This window comes from Polypterus senegalus, chromosome 2 (genome assembly GCF_016835505.1).
Source record: "Polypterus senegalus isolate Bchr_013 chromosome 2, ASM1683550v1, whole genome shotgun sequence".
Classification (NCBI taxonomy): Eukaryota; Metazoa; Chordata; class Cladistia; order Polypteriformes; family Polypteridae; genus Polypterus; species Polypterus senegalus.
In genome coordinates, this window is record NC_053155.1 from 752,338 (window position 1) to 766,424 (window position 14,087).

Consider the following 14,087-nt stretch of genomic DNA (forward strand, 5'->3'; position numbering starts at 1 on the left):
GCCCTTCGTGCCAGTTTCGAGCTGCTCTTTGCTACTTTCTATGCGGCTGAAGGCAAATGTCATATCTAATTAACAGCAAAATCACTTTGAGGACATTTCCATGGTTAACAGCAATGTTTTCTAAGCTATAAGCAGCCTCTTCTCAATCACCTGTGAAGCTGAGGCCACATTTGACAATCACTATTAGAACATCAACCACACGCTCCATCACCTGACGTTTCTTTTGAACGTGTTCAACATGTGATGACATTTGGATGTTGATCAATAGGCTTCTGCCATCTGTCATTTGTGCTTTCAGAAAGTAGGCATCTTCACTATCTTTGAGCACCTTACTTTCTTCATGCTCCTCTGTTCTTTGGTGAACGTGTCTCCATGTTTTCATGACTCCCTTCGTGAAACGGCCATCACTAGAAAACAGAGCAAATGCCAGACACACAGTACAGTACAGAGACTGGCGTGTTTCACAGAAAGTCAACCATTTACGGCGGGTTCCATCTTTTCTGTTGTAAGCCTTTGGTACAGGACAACTTGGAGATTGTTGTGGATGAAATGAAAAAAATTAATGAATGTCCTGTAACAGAGGACGAGCAAAGAAATCAAAGTTCTGATCAACAGTCTCATCTTCACATTTCTGCTGCGGCCTTGCTGTGGGTGAGGCACGGTGGCGCAGTGGGTAGCACTGCTGCCTCGCAGTTGGGAGACCCTTAAGGGTTCACTTCACGGGTCCTCCCTGTTTGGAGTTTGGATGTTCTCCCCGTGTCTGCGTGGGTTTCCTGCCACAATCTAAAGACATGCAGGTTACGTGAACTGGTGATTCTAAATTATCCTGTCTGTGTCTGTGTGTGTGACCTTATGTCTGTGTGTGTGACCTTGTGTGTGTGTGTGTGTGAGTGTGTGCCCGTATGTGTGTGTGTACCCGTATGTGTGGTTGTGTCCGTATGTGTGTGTCTGTATGTGTGTGTGTGTGACCTTGTGTGTGTGTGTGTGTGTGAGTGTGTGCCCGTATGTGTGTGTGTGTGTGTGTGTGTGTGTGTGCGTGTGTGTGTGTGTGTGTGATTCTGACCGTATGTGTGTGTGTGACTGTGTGTGAGTGTGTGTTAGTGTGTGTGAGTGTGTGCCCGTATGTGTGTTTGAGTGTGTGTGTGCGTGTGAGTGTGTGTGTTTGATTCTGACCGTATGTGTGTGTGTGACTGTGTGTGTGCCCGTATGTGTTTGTGTGTGTGTGTGTGTGTGTGACTGTGTGTATGTGTGAGTGTGTGAGTGACAATATGTATGAGTGTGTGTGTAACTGTGTGTGTGCGTGACTGTGTGTGTGTGTGTGTGAGTGTGTGTGTGTGTGTGCGTGTGTGTGTTTGTGTGTGTGTGTGTGAGTGTGTGAGTGTGTGAGGTGTGTGTGTGTGTGTGTGTGAGTGTGAGTGTGTGCCCGTATGTGTGAGTGTGTGTGTGTGTGTGTGTGTGTGTGTGTGTGTGTGTGTGTGTGTGTGTGTGTGTGTGTGTGTGTGTGAGTGTGTGCCGTATGTGTGTGTGTGTGTGAGTGTGTGAGTGTGTGTGTGTGTGTGTGTGTGTGTGTGAGTGACTGTGTGAGTGTGTGTGTGTTTGCATTGCTATCTGAATGGGGACATACGCCTGACTGCACACCAACACAGTGAGGACCTCTGACCAAGTGGGGACCAAAAATGAGGTCCCCATAATTCTGCCCATTATAATTAATGCAAAATTGCTTCCTAAGGTGTGTACCATCAAAATCTACCATGACCCCAAAATTCATATTTCAATGAGTAAAATTTGTGTGTGTGTTTTGCCGCTGGATGCTCACAGTGTGTAAAACCCCCTACAGACACTTTGCGGTACTGCAGTGTGTTTTGGGGCTGGATGCTCACAGTTTTTAAAACCCCCTACAGACACTTTGCAGTACTGCAGGGTTAAGCACACTTTTGGTCACATGGCAGCAACACCGGATGTTCCCATTAGGTGCGTGCATATGGAGGAAAGATTGAAAGCCCGAAAGGATAAATCACAAACTGTTAAAAAAGGTAAACAGTGTTTTAATAAATGTTATGCTAGAGTAAGTAGTTAATCGTTGTTATTATTATTATTAGCCAATGAAGATGACGTTTTTATCTATTTAAAGCTTTGTTTGAATAAAAGTTTGTCAGGGTATGTTGTGTTTGTTGGTTTTTAAGAAGACCCTGCTTGACTATTTTTATATGCCAGCTTTATTATGCATTTAATTTTAAAACACAAATTATGCGTGTTTATATTCGGGAGTTTACATGTATATGTGTACATATATGTGTATATATACATAGAGAAAGAGAGAGAGAGACATATGTTGAAAATGAGAAGACAACGAATAAATCCGGAAAGCGAGGCTATTCGGTATGTGAGGTCATCTTCGGACAAATGCGGTTTGGAAATTAAATGTATCAGTTCAGAGAAAGGTAAGTTGTTTATAACCAATTTATTTTCTTAAATTATTAACATCGCATTTATATTAGCGAAGTACGTTTCACATACTCGGTCGTTCGCAGGACGTGGAGTTTTTGCGGTGGATGCATTGGAAAAGGGTGACTTTGTGGCCGAGTACCGCGGTCAACTAATAAACGGAGCTGAAAGCGAGAGGAGGAGGCGAGTGTACCATCCTGCCGCTGCTGTCTTTCTTTTCGACTTTAAATGGAATAGGAAAAGCTGGTGGTGAGCTGTATTTATTTTTCAAATTTATGGTGAAAGTGTACTACGGTCTGTTCCGAAGTTAATATTGCAATAGTTAACAAAACGTCAGAATGAAAGTAAACGGCAGAAAAAAGTAATACTACCAGACAGTATAATCAGGTTTCCCTGTCTCCGAATAAAAAATAAATGCTTAATAAAATACTTTATGATATATACAACAAATTTGCTTTAACATAAAAAAACCGGTATAATAATGACCTGATCGCGTACGTGTAATGCAGATATGCTGTCTGAAGTGGCGGGACTCCTGGAGAAGCAGCTCCGAGATCCGCGTTCTCAGACACCGCAGTTAGTAAGCACTTTATTTAATGGAATCAGCCACCTGCTTCGACTCTCTGTCCGCCCTTCTCTGCCTTAGAGGCAGTTCATATGCCCACTGTCCACCTGCCCTGTGAGACACGGTAGCGGCCGCACACTCGGGCAGATGGACTGTAGCAGCCTGGAAACGTGTCTGAAGTGCTTCAAGTGCTCTGTCTGCAACATAGCGATCGCGGAGCTGCTTTTATGTCAGTTTCTCAAGGTAGTCCTTTCCACGTAAGTGAGGAGCTTGCCCTCTCAGGCTCAGACCCAGATGTGCTACACGATTATTTCCACGGAACACTACTCATTCTAATACATGAGGCAAATTGGCTGTGTGTAATCTTTATGTATGTATTTAAACTGCACTGCTGTTACAGCATTGATGGAGCCAAAGATGATGGCTCTGTTGGAAGAATGATAAATGACAACCACAAAAGTCCAAACTGCAAAATCAAGAAACTGGCAGTAGATGGAATGCCACACCTCTGCCTGTTTGCTTTAAGAGATATTCTTCCTGGTGAAGAAATCACATACAGCTATGGAGATGGACCATGGCCTTGGAGAAAACAGGTAAGAACTGTAGTCTTTATTTATGTATTTAGGATTAGTTTAGGTTGTTGTCACCTGTGAAGTAATTATTTTTGTGTTTGTATGCAGGGAAAAGAAAAAGCCACTATTGTGTCATCACCATTACAGACAAATGACAAGGTAACTAAATCTACATTATTAATCTATACAGGCATTTTATTTTAATAAATTAAGACAGTTTTTCCCAAACTCGGTCCTGGGGACCCCCGTGGCTGCAGCTTCTGTTTTTAATTAAACTCCTGGACTAATTAAGTGAACTGATATTTCCCAAGTTCTGTGTTTAGGGAACAATACAGAAATTAGAAAAATAAGTTTGCTAAAAAAAAATATTAAAATGTACCAAGCAGTTATATAGGAATAATGTATTTTTTTTCTTTTTAACAGTGTTTTCATCGTGATTTTCATTCTACTTTTCCAGGTGTTCTAATTGTTTTATTTATCCACTATTTAATAATTATACTAATTAGTAGGTCTGACTTTAAAGTAGTTGCAGCCTTTGATTATTCCGTGTTGTTTGCCTGGGTGTCTGCTCTGCTCATTTTAAATTGTCATTATTAAGATACAACGAAGGAGGAAAAACTGCACAGATAAAGGGCAAAGTATAATGAAATCAACAAAAGAGAGTTAAGCATTTAAATATATCATAAAAGCAGAAATATTTTTAAATGTAAAAATCATGCTGCTTTGCTTTTCGAAATGTCGAATAAAAAAAAAATACCAGCTAATTAAATGAGCTCAGTGTTATCACTTATTAGGAGTGTGGTTGGAACAAAACCTGCAGTCACAGGGGGTCCCCAGGGCCGAGTTTGGGAAAAACTGAATTAAGATATTATTAAAGAAGTACCAATAGTACACAGTATACATGCATTGCAATTTGTTACATTGCCTGAGTCTATATACTTTATTGCACTATTTTTAGATAATAAAGCTGTGTGATTGGAAGTGGAAATATATTTTTATATGATAATAAATTTAAGAAACACAAATATAGTGCCACAATTTCAATTAAAGGTATGAAAATGGATGGTGTACACTTAATTATAGGAAACTAAGAGAGGAAAGAATAAATATATGGTAAAATCGTTAATTGCAGACTCATTGTAAAGATTTTCCTAAACAAGAACATATTAGTATTCATTAGCATAATTTTGATATTTGCACTATAAATTTTCAGAAAACATACACAGTGTATGACTTAGTGAAACTTGTTTCCAACTTTTGTAGCACATAAACAATTCTGAATGAAACATGTGACAGAGAGAAAATTAAGTGCACACACCAAAAGAATAAATGTTGTTTAAAGAGGAAGAAAAAGTATGGCTATCGTTTTGTGATATCATGTAAATCATGCAAAATGTACAACCATCTACAAGACCTAGAAACCCAGAAACTATTCAAGTAACTGAAAAGTTACTTAATTTTTTATATGAACAATTTAGGCTTTTTTGAAGTTAAACATATTCATTGTAATAGGCTACTTTTTGGATTATGTAAAATATAAATTAACCCATATGAAATAACATTTCATGTACATACCATATAGTGCATATAGAAATGTGACTACTGCTGATTCAGAGTGCAATTTTTGAATCACAGTATCTTTGAATGAGAATTAGGTATTATAAGGAACGGTCAAGTCCTATCAAAGGTTTACTTTGGGCATTCATACAGTATTTATGACAAAATATATTTTAAAAATCCAACAAAGGTTTTAACATCTTTCATCAAGTGGGAAACCAGTAAGTTCATTTTAGTATTAGAAGTATTATTATTGCATGTAAGACTGGAAAGTGATAACAGCATACCTGCCTTTATTATGCATTTGATCAATATTCTGTTTTAGGGCACTGGGGAAAGGGATGTTGCCCAAAGCCAGATCTTGGCTCAACAGCCTACACTGGCACAAGTAAAAGGCACTCTTGCTATTGATGAACAGGTACAATTCTTTATAGCCTTAAACGTTTATTATTAGACAAATACTTTACATCACTTAATGGTAAAATGTTATATATTATCCATTTTTTTCACTAATCATTTAATTATTTTTGCCTTCTCAGAACCCTGATGGAAGAGAGAAGACCCTCAGTCATAGCTTAGCTGAAAAGACTTCTGAACCTCAAGAGAAAGAAGCAGTTATTACTAATGAGCAGGTACAGTTTTTTTACTTAATTTGCAAATATAACTAGAAATACACAGTATATATCTTTTAATGGCAAGATGTCTTATTTTGCTTTTAAATTTTAATCTGCTACAGTTTATTTCACAAAGCTGTTTTGTTTAAAAATTATATAGTCATTACACATAAGATCAGTTAACTACATTCCTCACTTGCTTTATGTTCACATGATGAGAGTGATCTGAAATATATCTGAATCCTCACAGGAACTGTGTCATTGTTATGCATTTCTTACTGCCCACCCTACTTCACTGAGGTCCCCCTAATGAAAATGACCTGAAGTATGTGTGAGAGTCCCCATAAGGGCAGTTAGTGAAGATGGGGTTACTTGTGCTACCATCCCCCACTTGCTTTAGGTCTACACAATTGTTGTGACTTGAAATGTGTGTGAGTCCCCACTAGGTTACTTAGTGATGATGGGGTTTCTTGTGCCACTGTCTACCCACTTAGTTTAGGTCCACACAGTGTTTGTGACATGGAATGTGTGTGAGTTCCCACAAGGACAGCGTCTTGTGTTTTAAATCCTAAAATATCTTTTTACTTCACTGAGGTCCCCTTAATGAAAATGACCTGGAATGTGTGAGAGTCCCCATAAGGGCAGTTATTGAAGATGGGGTTACTTGTGCTACCATCCCCCACTTGCTTTAGGTCCACACAATGGTGTGATTTGAAATGTGTGTGAGTCCCCACTAGGTTACTTAGTGATGATGGGGTTTCTTGTGCCACTGTCTACCCACTTAGTTTAGGTCCACACAGTGTTTGTGACATGAAATGTGTGTGAGTTCCCACAAGGACAGCGTCTTGTGTTTTAAATCCTAAAATATCTTTTTACTTCACTGAGGTCCCCTTAATGAAAATGACCTGGAATGTGTGAGAGTCCCCATAAGGGCAGTTATTGAAGATGGGGTTACTTGTGCTACCATCCCCCACTTGCTTTAGGTCCACACAATGGTCGTGATTTGAAATGTGTGTGAGTCCCCACTAGGTTACTTAGTGATGATGGGGTTTCTTGTGCCACTGTCTACCCACTTAGTTTAGGTCCACACAGTGTTTGTGACATGAAATGTGTGTGAGTTCCCACAAGGACAGCGTCTTGTGTTTTAAATCCTAAAATATCTTTTTACTTCACTGAGGTCCCCTTAATGAAAATGACCTGGAATGTGTGAGAGTCCCCATAAGGGCAGTTATTGAAGATGGGGTTACTTGTTCTACCATCCCCCACTTGCTTTAGGTCCACACAATGGTCGTGATTTGAAATGTGTGTGAGTCCCCACTAGGTTACTTAGTGATGATGGGGTTTCTTGTGCCACTGTCTACCCACTTAGTTTAGGTCCACACAGTGTTTGTGACATGGAATGTGTGTGAGTTCCCACAAGGACAGCGTCTTGTGTTTTAAATCCTAAAATATCTTTTACTTCACTGAGGTCCCCTTAATGAAAATGACCTGGAATGTGTGAAAGTCCCCATAAGGGCAGTTATTGAAGATGGGGTTACTTGTGCTACCATCCCCCACTTGCTTTAGGTCCACACAATGGTTGTGACTTGAAATGTGTGTGAGTCCCCACTAGGTTAGTTAGTGATGATGGGGTTTCTTGTGCCACTGTCCACCCACTTAGTTTAGGTCCACACAGTGTTTGTGACCTGAAATATGTGTCAGACCCCACAAGTATAGCTACATAAAAGATAGATTAACTCCTGCTCACCCCTTACTCTATGTCCCCACAGTGAATGTGAACTGAAGTATATGCAAGTTCTCACTAGGATTGTTGGTGGTGCTTCAGTACTTCTACCTCACTCAAATTCATTTAGGTCGCCATAATAAAAATCAACTGCTATAAATGCTAGTTCTAATAATTATAGTTAATGAAGAAAAGTTGACTCTCCTGTATGTGTTGCACTTATTCTTAAGACCTAATGAACTGTTGTCTTGTCTCCATATTCAATATTCAAGATTTGGCCTGAAAAATGTATTAAGCATAATCTCATTTAATTTACATTATGTACAGCATAATGTAAAATCTGGTATTCTGTTATCCCTGTAATTGCCTATAACGACACTTAACACTTATTTGAGCAGAAAGTATTTGATTGTAACTGGCCTTTGCAAAGTGTAAAAGTAAAAAGCAACAATGATAGCAATAGTAGGAATATTGCTACTATTGCTAATAACAACAGTAATAATACTAACACATCGTAATGTGTGTCAAACGAATATGACACCCAATTATATTTTTACAGACTGAAGACAACAGTGGATCTGACACTGAACCAGTTTCTTTAGAAAAGAGAGAGCTTGACTGTACTGTGCCAAAACTTAAGCGCTCTGACAGTGTTATTGTAAGTTATACCTCAATGGCATAAACTTTATAATTCAATATTTTCACTATAAAAATAACAGTGAGTATTTGATAGTGGGTTTTGAAATATTAAGCAATTGCTCATGTATATACATTATTAATAATAAATATAAAACAAAGCAATCATTAATCAAATAATGTAGTTTTCAACACCTGTTAATCAGTATGCAGTATAGGGATTTGTTTCTAGATGGCTTTCTTATGTTTTTAATAGGTGAGCGAGGAGATGCTTCAAAACTGTTCTGAGTCATCAGATTCCAGTATGAACCACAGCGATGATGACTACATTCCTAAGTCATCAGAAGAGAGTAGTCCAGACTGCAGTAGTGACTGCTTATCAGCACACATGAATGACAAAATAGATAAAGATGAGAAATCCTCTGCGTCATGTTCCACGTGTGATAGAACTGTACCTGATTCCAGTGTTTCAGACTCTGAAATTAAAGAATATGATCCAGTATCTGTAAAGGCAGTTTCTGTAAAACCGTGGAAGAAGAGTATATGACAAAAACATTTTGCCTTTTCTGTGGTAAGTCCTATGCAAAATTGCCAGGCATATTGAACAAATTCATCGCAATGAGACTGAAGTTGCTAAAGCTCTCCAGTTTCCAAGAAAATCAAAAGAAAGAAGACTTCAAATAGATCTTCTTCAAACAGAGGCAATTTTGCTCACAATGTGGAAGTTTTAAAATGGGGAAAGGAATGCTCGTACCTCAAGACAACCTAGAAATTGTTTGCCATCTAACGATTTTATGCATTGTTTAAATTGTCAGGGTTTTTATTTAAGAAACAATCTTTGGCGACACATGAAACATTGCAAGCTTAGAAAACATGACCAACCAAAACCTGGAAAAAATAGGGTCCAGTCTTTGTGTGCATTTGCTGAACCTGTGCCTCCTGGTGTTGACAGTGGCCTTTGGAAGCTAATGAGTGAAATGATACAAGACAACATTTCACTTGTAGTCAAGAAGGATCCCTGCATTTTACAAATAGCACGACATCTCTTTAACAGGCTCGGTTCAGACATATCTAAAAGTGAATACATTGTCAGAAGCTTAGAGAGCTTGGTCGTTTGTTGTTATGTGCAAGACAAATAACACCATTGCAAAATATGAGAGACTTCATAATTCCATGTAACTTTCCACATGTAGTAACAGCAGTGAAATGTGTTGCTGGGTACAACCAGGAGAGTGGCACAATGAAAACTCCTTCATTAGCACTGAAGCTTGGCCACAGCCTTCAGAAAATAGCCAATATAGTGGAAGCCCAGGCAATGGTAGAAGGAAATGAAATGATGGAAAAAAATGCTCAAAGCTTCCAAAAATTTATGAAACCCAGTGGAATGAGCTAATTTCATCTGTAGCCCTAAGATGTTTGAGAGAGTCAAAGTGGAATGCACCTCAGCTTTTGCCTTTTACCGAAGATGTGAAAAAAATGCATTTGTATCTTGATGACAAACAAGAAGAAAATTACAAAAATCTTCTAGCTGAGGCCTCTGCAAGAAACTGGGCAAACCTTGCAAAAGTCACTTTAACACAAATTATTTTGTTTAATCGCAGAAGAGAAGGAGAAGTTTCCAGAATGCTTCTAAATACCTTTTGTTAAGAGATGTATCAGATTTGCATGGAGATGTTGCTCTTGCTCTTTCAGAACTAGAGCAAAAGCTTTGCCATCACTTTATCAGAATTGAAATTAAAGGCAAGCGTGGAAGGAAGGTTCCTATACTGCTGTCCCCAGCAATGCACAGAGCAATGAAGTTGCTTGCAGAAAAAAGAGAAGTATGTGGTGTGCCATGTGACAACAACTATATGTTTGCAAGACCTTCGGCTCTATCTCATTTTCGTGGATCTGATTGTATTCGACTTTTTGCCAAAGAATGTGGAGCAAAAAGTCCTAAAACACTTTCATCAACCAAACTCCGAAAACACGTGGCAACTCTGTCAAAAGTTCTTAACTTGAACGATACAGAATTGGATCAACTGGCTGATTTCCTTGGGCATGACATTAGAGTACACAGGCAATACTATCGTCTCCCAGAAGGCACTTTGCAGTTGGCTAAGATCAGCAAAATTCTCTTAGCTCTTGAAACTGGGCGCCTTGGAGAGTTTAAAGGAAAAAATCTGGAGGATATCACCATTGATCCAACTGGTAATGACCATTTTCTTTCTCTCTATCTGCCTTAGTGTATACATATGCATAGCCAAACTTGGCATACTGCATAGCAAAGAAAACAGCTGTAAATGTAAAAATAGTTATGAATTTTGGCAGATGTGTCATGTTTGACATGACAAGGGCACCTCCTCCTTTCCACCTCCACTTTGGGTATACAAAAATGTTCCAAAATGTATGATTTTGAAGTATGCCTCACATGCTGATAATTTAGTGTACTGTAGAAACCCACTTTTTCAATAAAGACAGACATACTCTGAAATTAACCTAATCTAATGGCCCTGGTCCACTTGAAGTGAACAATATTTAGATAGATAGATAGAAATACCAAACTATTCAAACATGAATATGTTCATAATTACATTCCTAACTAGTAGACATCTCTACCAGAATTCCTGAGCCAGTTTTATTTTTGTAAGCATTTACTTTCCTTCTTAGTATTCAAAGTTCAGTTTTGTATTTGACTATCGTGTATAGTGATGTATTTAAAAGTAGCTCCTATTTTTTTCTTTGACTTTTATTAAAAGATCTTTTTACTGTAGAAAAAGTAGTGATTGAAAATGAAACATCAGAAAGTGAGGAAGAATTGAGTGATCATGAAGGTGATGCAGGTAAGCTATTGTACATTTTACCTTACTTTGTAAATCCATTGGTGTTAAAGTTTATGGCTTTCTAACTATTTCTAAAATAATTTGACAAAATTTTGTTTAATTGATTAGGTTAAATAATTCTTGAAATTTTGTAACATAATTGGTTATGTTGTGTTTAGAAATGCAAGTAAAGCAGATGAAACGAGCACATGGCGAAGTTCAGGAAACAAAAGTTAACAGTGTTTGCCAAGGTGAGTACACATCAGTGCTACAATAAAGATTATTTTTTTAACTAAGCTATACAGAAGTTTATGTTCTGCTAATTGGAATTTTGTGGTGCAATTTTTAGGTCGTAAACGAGTGAAGAGGACAATGTGGAAAGAAGAAGAAAGAAGAGCAGTGGAAAAACATTTGGCCAAATTTATAAATATATGTAAAGTGCCAGGAAAGAGAGAGTGTGAGGCCTGCATCCAAAATGAACCACAAGCTCTCAAAAATAGAGATTGGCTGGGTGTGAAATTCTATATAAAAAACCGAATTACCTCACTGAAGAGAAAGGTTTAAAACAAGTGTTTCCATTATCAATGCTGTTCATTTAAAGTTTAGTTATGGGAAATAATTTAATCAGTTTACATTAGGTCTTTTCATGGTATTTGAAAGCAACAGTTCCACAAAGCCAGTTACTTGTTTGCTCTTTAATAATTTGTATTTCATACGTTTATATGCACTTACATAAAGATATACACACGGTTATTTACAGGCTATTTCAATCAAGGACAGTGACTCTAACTTGTGTGGTGCCACCAGGAGACTTGGGCCTTGGTAGCTTTACTCAGGGTAGAAAGCACTGGTGTTGGGTTACTGATTTAAAAGAATTACCAGTAGTGAATCAGAGTAATTATTTCATACTGCAAACTTATAATACAGAAAACCTGCAATATTTACTGATTCCGTACACATTAATTTTAAATTAAATTGCTTCTTCATAACATACAATTTGATCACACGTTTACAAATATTGCAGTACTCATTAATTCAGATCAATTACAAATATATTTGAGCAATTACAGCTGAAGCTAAGATGTCTTGAAATAGTGAAATCTAAATATTTCTGGATCAAGCAAGTGTCAAATATCTGAAATGGGAGGTAATTCCAAAACAAATTAGCTTCAAGGTCATCGTGCTGTTTTACACTTAGATTTGGCTTTGTTATGATGACATTGTTTTAGGTTCAGTTATGTATGTTTATTGCATATTTAGTATAATGTGAGCAATGTTCTGGCTGAAAGAATATTGTGAACTTGAGTCTGGGTGCTCAGTTTTAATATTTGTTACTAAGAGGTGATGTAACTCAAATATAATGTGTACAGAAGCCAGTAAATATTGTAATTTTTAATATTCATCAGTTGCTTTTTTGCTTACATTGATAAATGAACGTTTAATTAGATGCTTTGGATTAATGTTTTAATTACTTTTTCATAATTAGTACACTGGAGTTGTCAATGTAGAGATGTTTCACAATGGAATACTGTATGCATGGAAGGCTATTCTTCAAAGCCAAGTAGTAACAGTGAACCTTAGCCAGGATGAAGGTGCATTTTTATTTTTCTCATTAAAAAAAGGTTAATTTATAAAAAGTTTTATTTTATATATATATATGTATATATATATATATATATATATGTATATATATATATATATATATATATATATATATATATATATTTATATATATATATATATATATATATATATATATATATATATATATATATATATATATATATATATATATATATATATATATATATATATATATATATATATATATATATATATATATATATATATATATACACAAAAAGTAACAGATGCTGCAGATGGGCTAGCATCCCAGCCAGGATGGTGTGGGTCTCCTACCTGATTGGTGAGGCTTGTATGTTTGAGCAGCCTGGAGTAATTTGAATCTTTACTGGGATAGATGATGTTCCATTATCTGGGCAGGAGGCCTTCATGGATGGATGGTGTGGATGGAGGCACACCCTGGCCAGGGTAGTTTCTGCTTCCATTCCAGGTCAGTAGGACTTAGTGGAAGGGTGGAGGAGTCTGTCTCTCAATGCAGTGTGCTACCCCGAAGTCCCAAGTGGATACATCCCTCTTTAGGGCCATCCCATGTGTGCATCTATGGGACTGCTTGGGAGTTGTAGTACCTGATGGGCATCTCTGCTATAATATTGACTGCTGTAAGGATGTTCCGTCTGTAGAATAGGTATGTCCTTCCTGAGTAGCTCTCCATGGCGGCTGCCAAAAATCATAGCAGGGCTGCCAATCGGGACTACGATTCTTGGGCAGCCCTACAAGTGCACACGTGGGAGTCCCTACAGATGGATGTCACCACCTGGTGCTAGGGGCACACAGCCCAGAGAGGTAGTCTCCCTGTATCCTTCCCTTAAGTCCTCCTGACCGGAAAGTGAAGCAGCAACCATCCTGGGCGGAATGTGCCGCACCATTCAGCCATGAAGGCTTTCCAGTTAGTAAAGGGAATACAATCTATCCCAGCAGGGATTCCAGTCGCTCCAGGCTACTTATCCATACAGGCCTCCTGGCTGGTTCATCTGTCTCATATGTTAAAATATAAAGCTAATATATTAATATAGATATAAATAAATTAGTATGACATTTTCATTTTATTCATTGAACAGATTACCTGTCATTTGTAAAGAAAATCACTGTGAACATGTTGGTTAGACTGCATACAGTACAAGCCTCTGATCTGATGTACCAGTCTTATTACAGTGGTATCATTTCTTCTAACTCTCAAATAATGTAAATAATGTAAATTAAATTTACTCAATGTTTTACAACATGCTTCCTCAGTTTATATGTTAAGATGTTTATGTAGTGTTTTTTGTGAGACTGATTTATTTAATAAAATAAAATTTAAAACGTTCTCCAAGACTTTTATTTTGTTTAACATACACATTCCACTGCTAATGTCAATAATGTCTTGGACAGAACTGTTCAGTGCTGGTGTCCAGTTGTTGGCAAGGGCAAGAGAGTTTATAAGGTAGATTTAGCTTTTGTGTGTAAAACTAGAGAATTCTGTGTGGCATAAAATTCACAGTTTATATTTAACTACAGTTTATCTGTTGAATGAATCTTTATTTCAGTTGA

General features: G+C 37.5%; 1 protein-coding gene across 1 annotated transcript; it reads left to right on the forward strand.

Annotated features, from left to right (window-relative positions):
• Positions 1 to 2,482: 2,482 nt before the first annotated feature.
• On the forward strand, positions 2,483 to 12,540 carry LOC120521070. Its single transcript, XM_039742957.1, has 10 exons — positions 2,483 to 2,694; positions 3,411 to 3,603; positions 3,691 to 3,741; positions 5,465 to 5,557; positions 5,679 to 5,771; positions 8,036 to 8,134; positions 8,369 to 8,516; positions 10,866 to 10,934; positions 11,093 to 11,164; positions 11,263 to 12,540. Exons 2-10 carry the CDS (start codon positions 3,448 to 3,450, stop codon positions 11,475 to 11,477), a joined length of 996 nt encoding a protein of 331 aa, XP_039598891.1. The 5' UTR covers positions 2,483 to 2,694; positions 3,411 to 3,447; the 3' UTR covers positions 11,478 to 12,540.
• The last annotated feature ends 1,547 nt before the right edge of the window (positions 12,541 to 14,087 follow it).

Bases quoted from the DNA above. Each gene is read 5' to 3' on its own strand.
- LOC120521070 (XM_039742957.1), top strand. From the start codon at position 3,448: ATGATAAATGACAACCACAAAAGTCCAAACTGCAAAATCAAGAAACTG. The intron at 8,517-10,865 runs ATAAAGATGAGA...TTTTTACTGTAG, and splicing joins ACACATGAATGACAAAATAG to AAAAAGTAGTGATTGAAAAT. The intron at 10,935-11,092 runs GTAAGCTATTGT...TGTTGTGTTTAG, and splicing joins TGATCATGAAGGTGATGCAG to AAATGCAAGTAAAGCAGATG.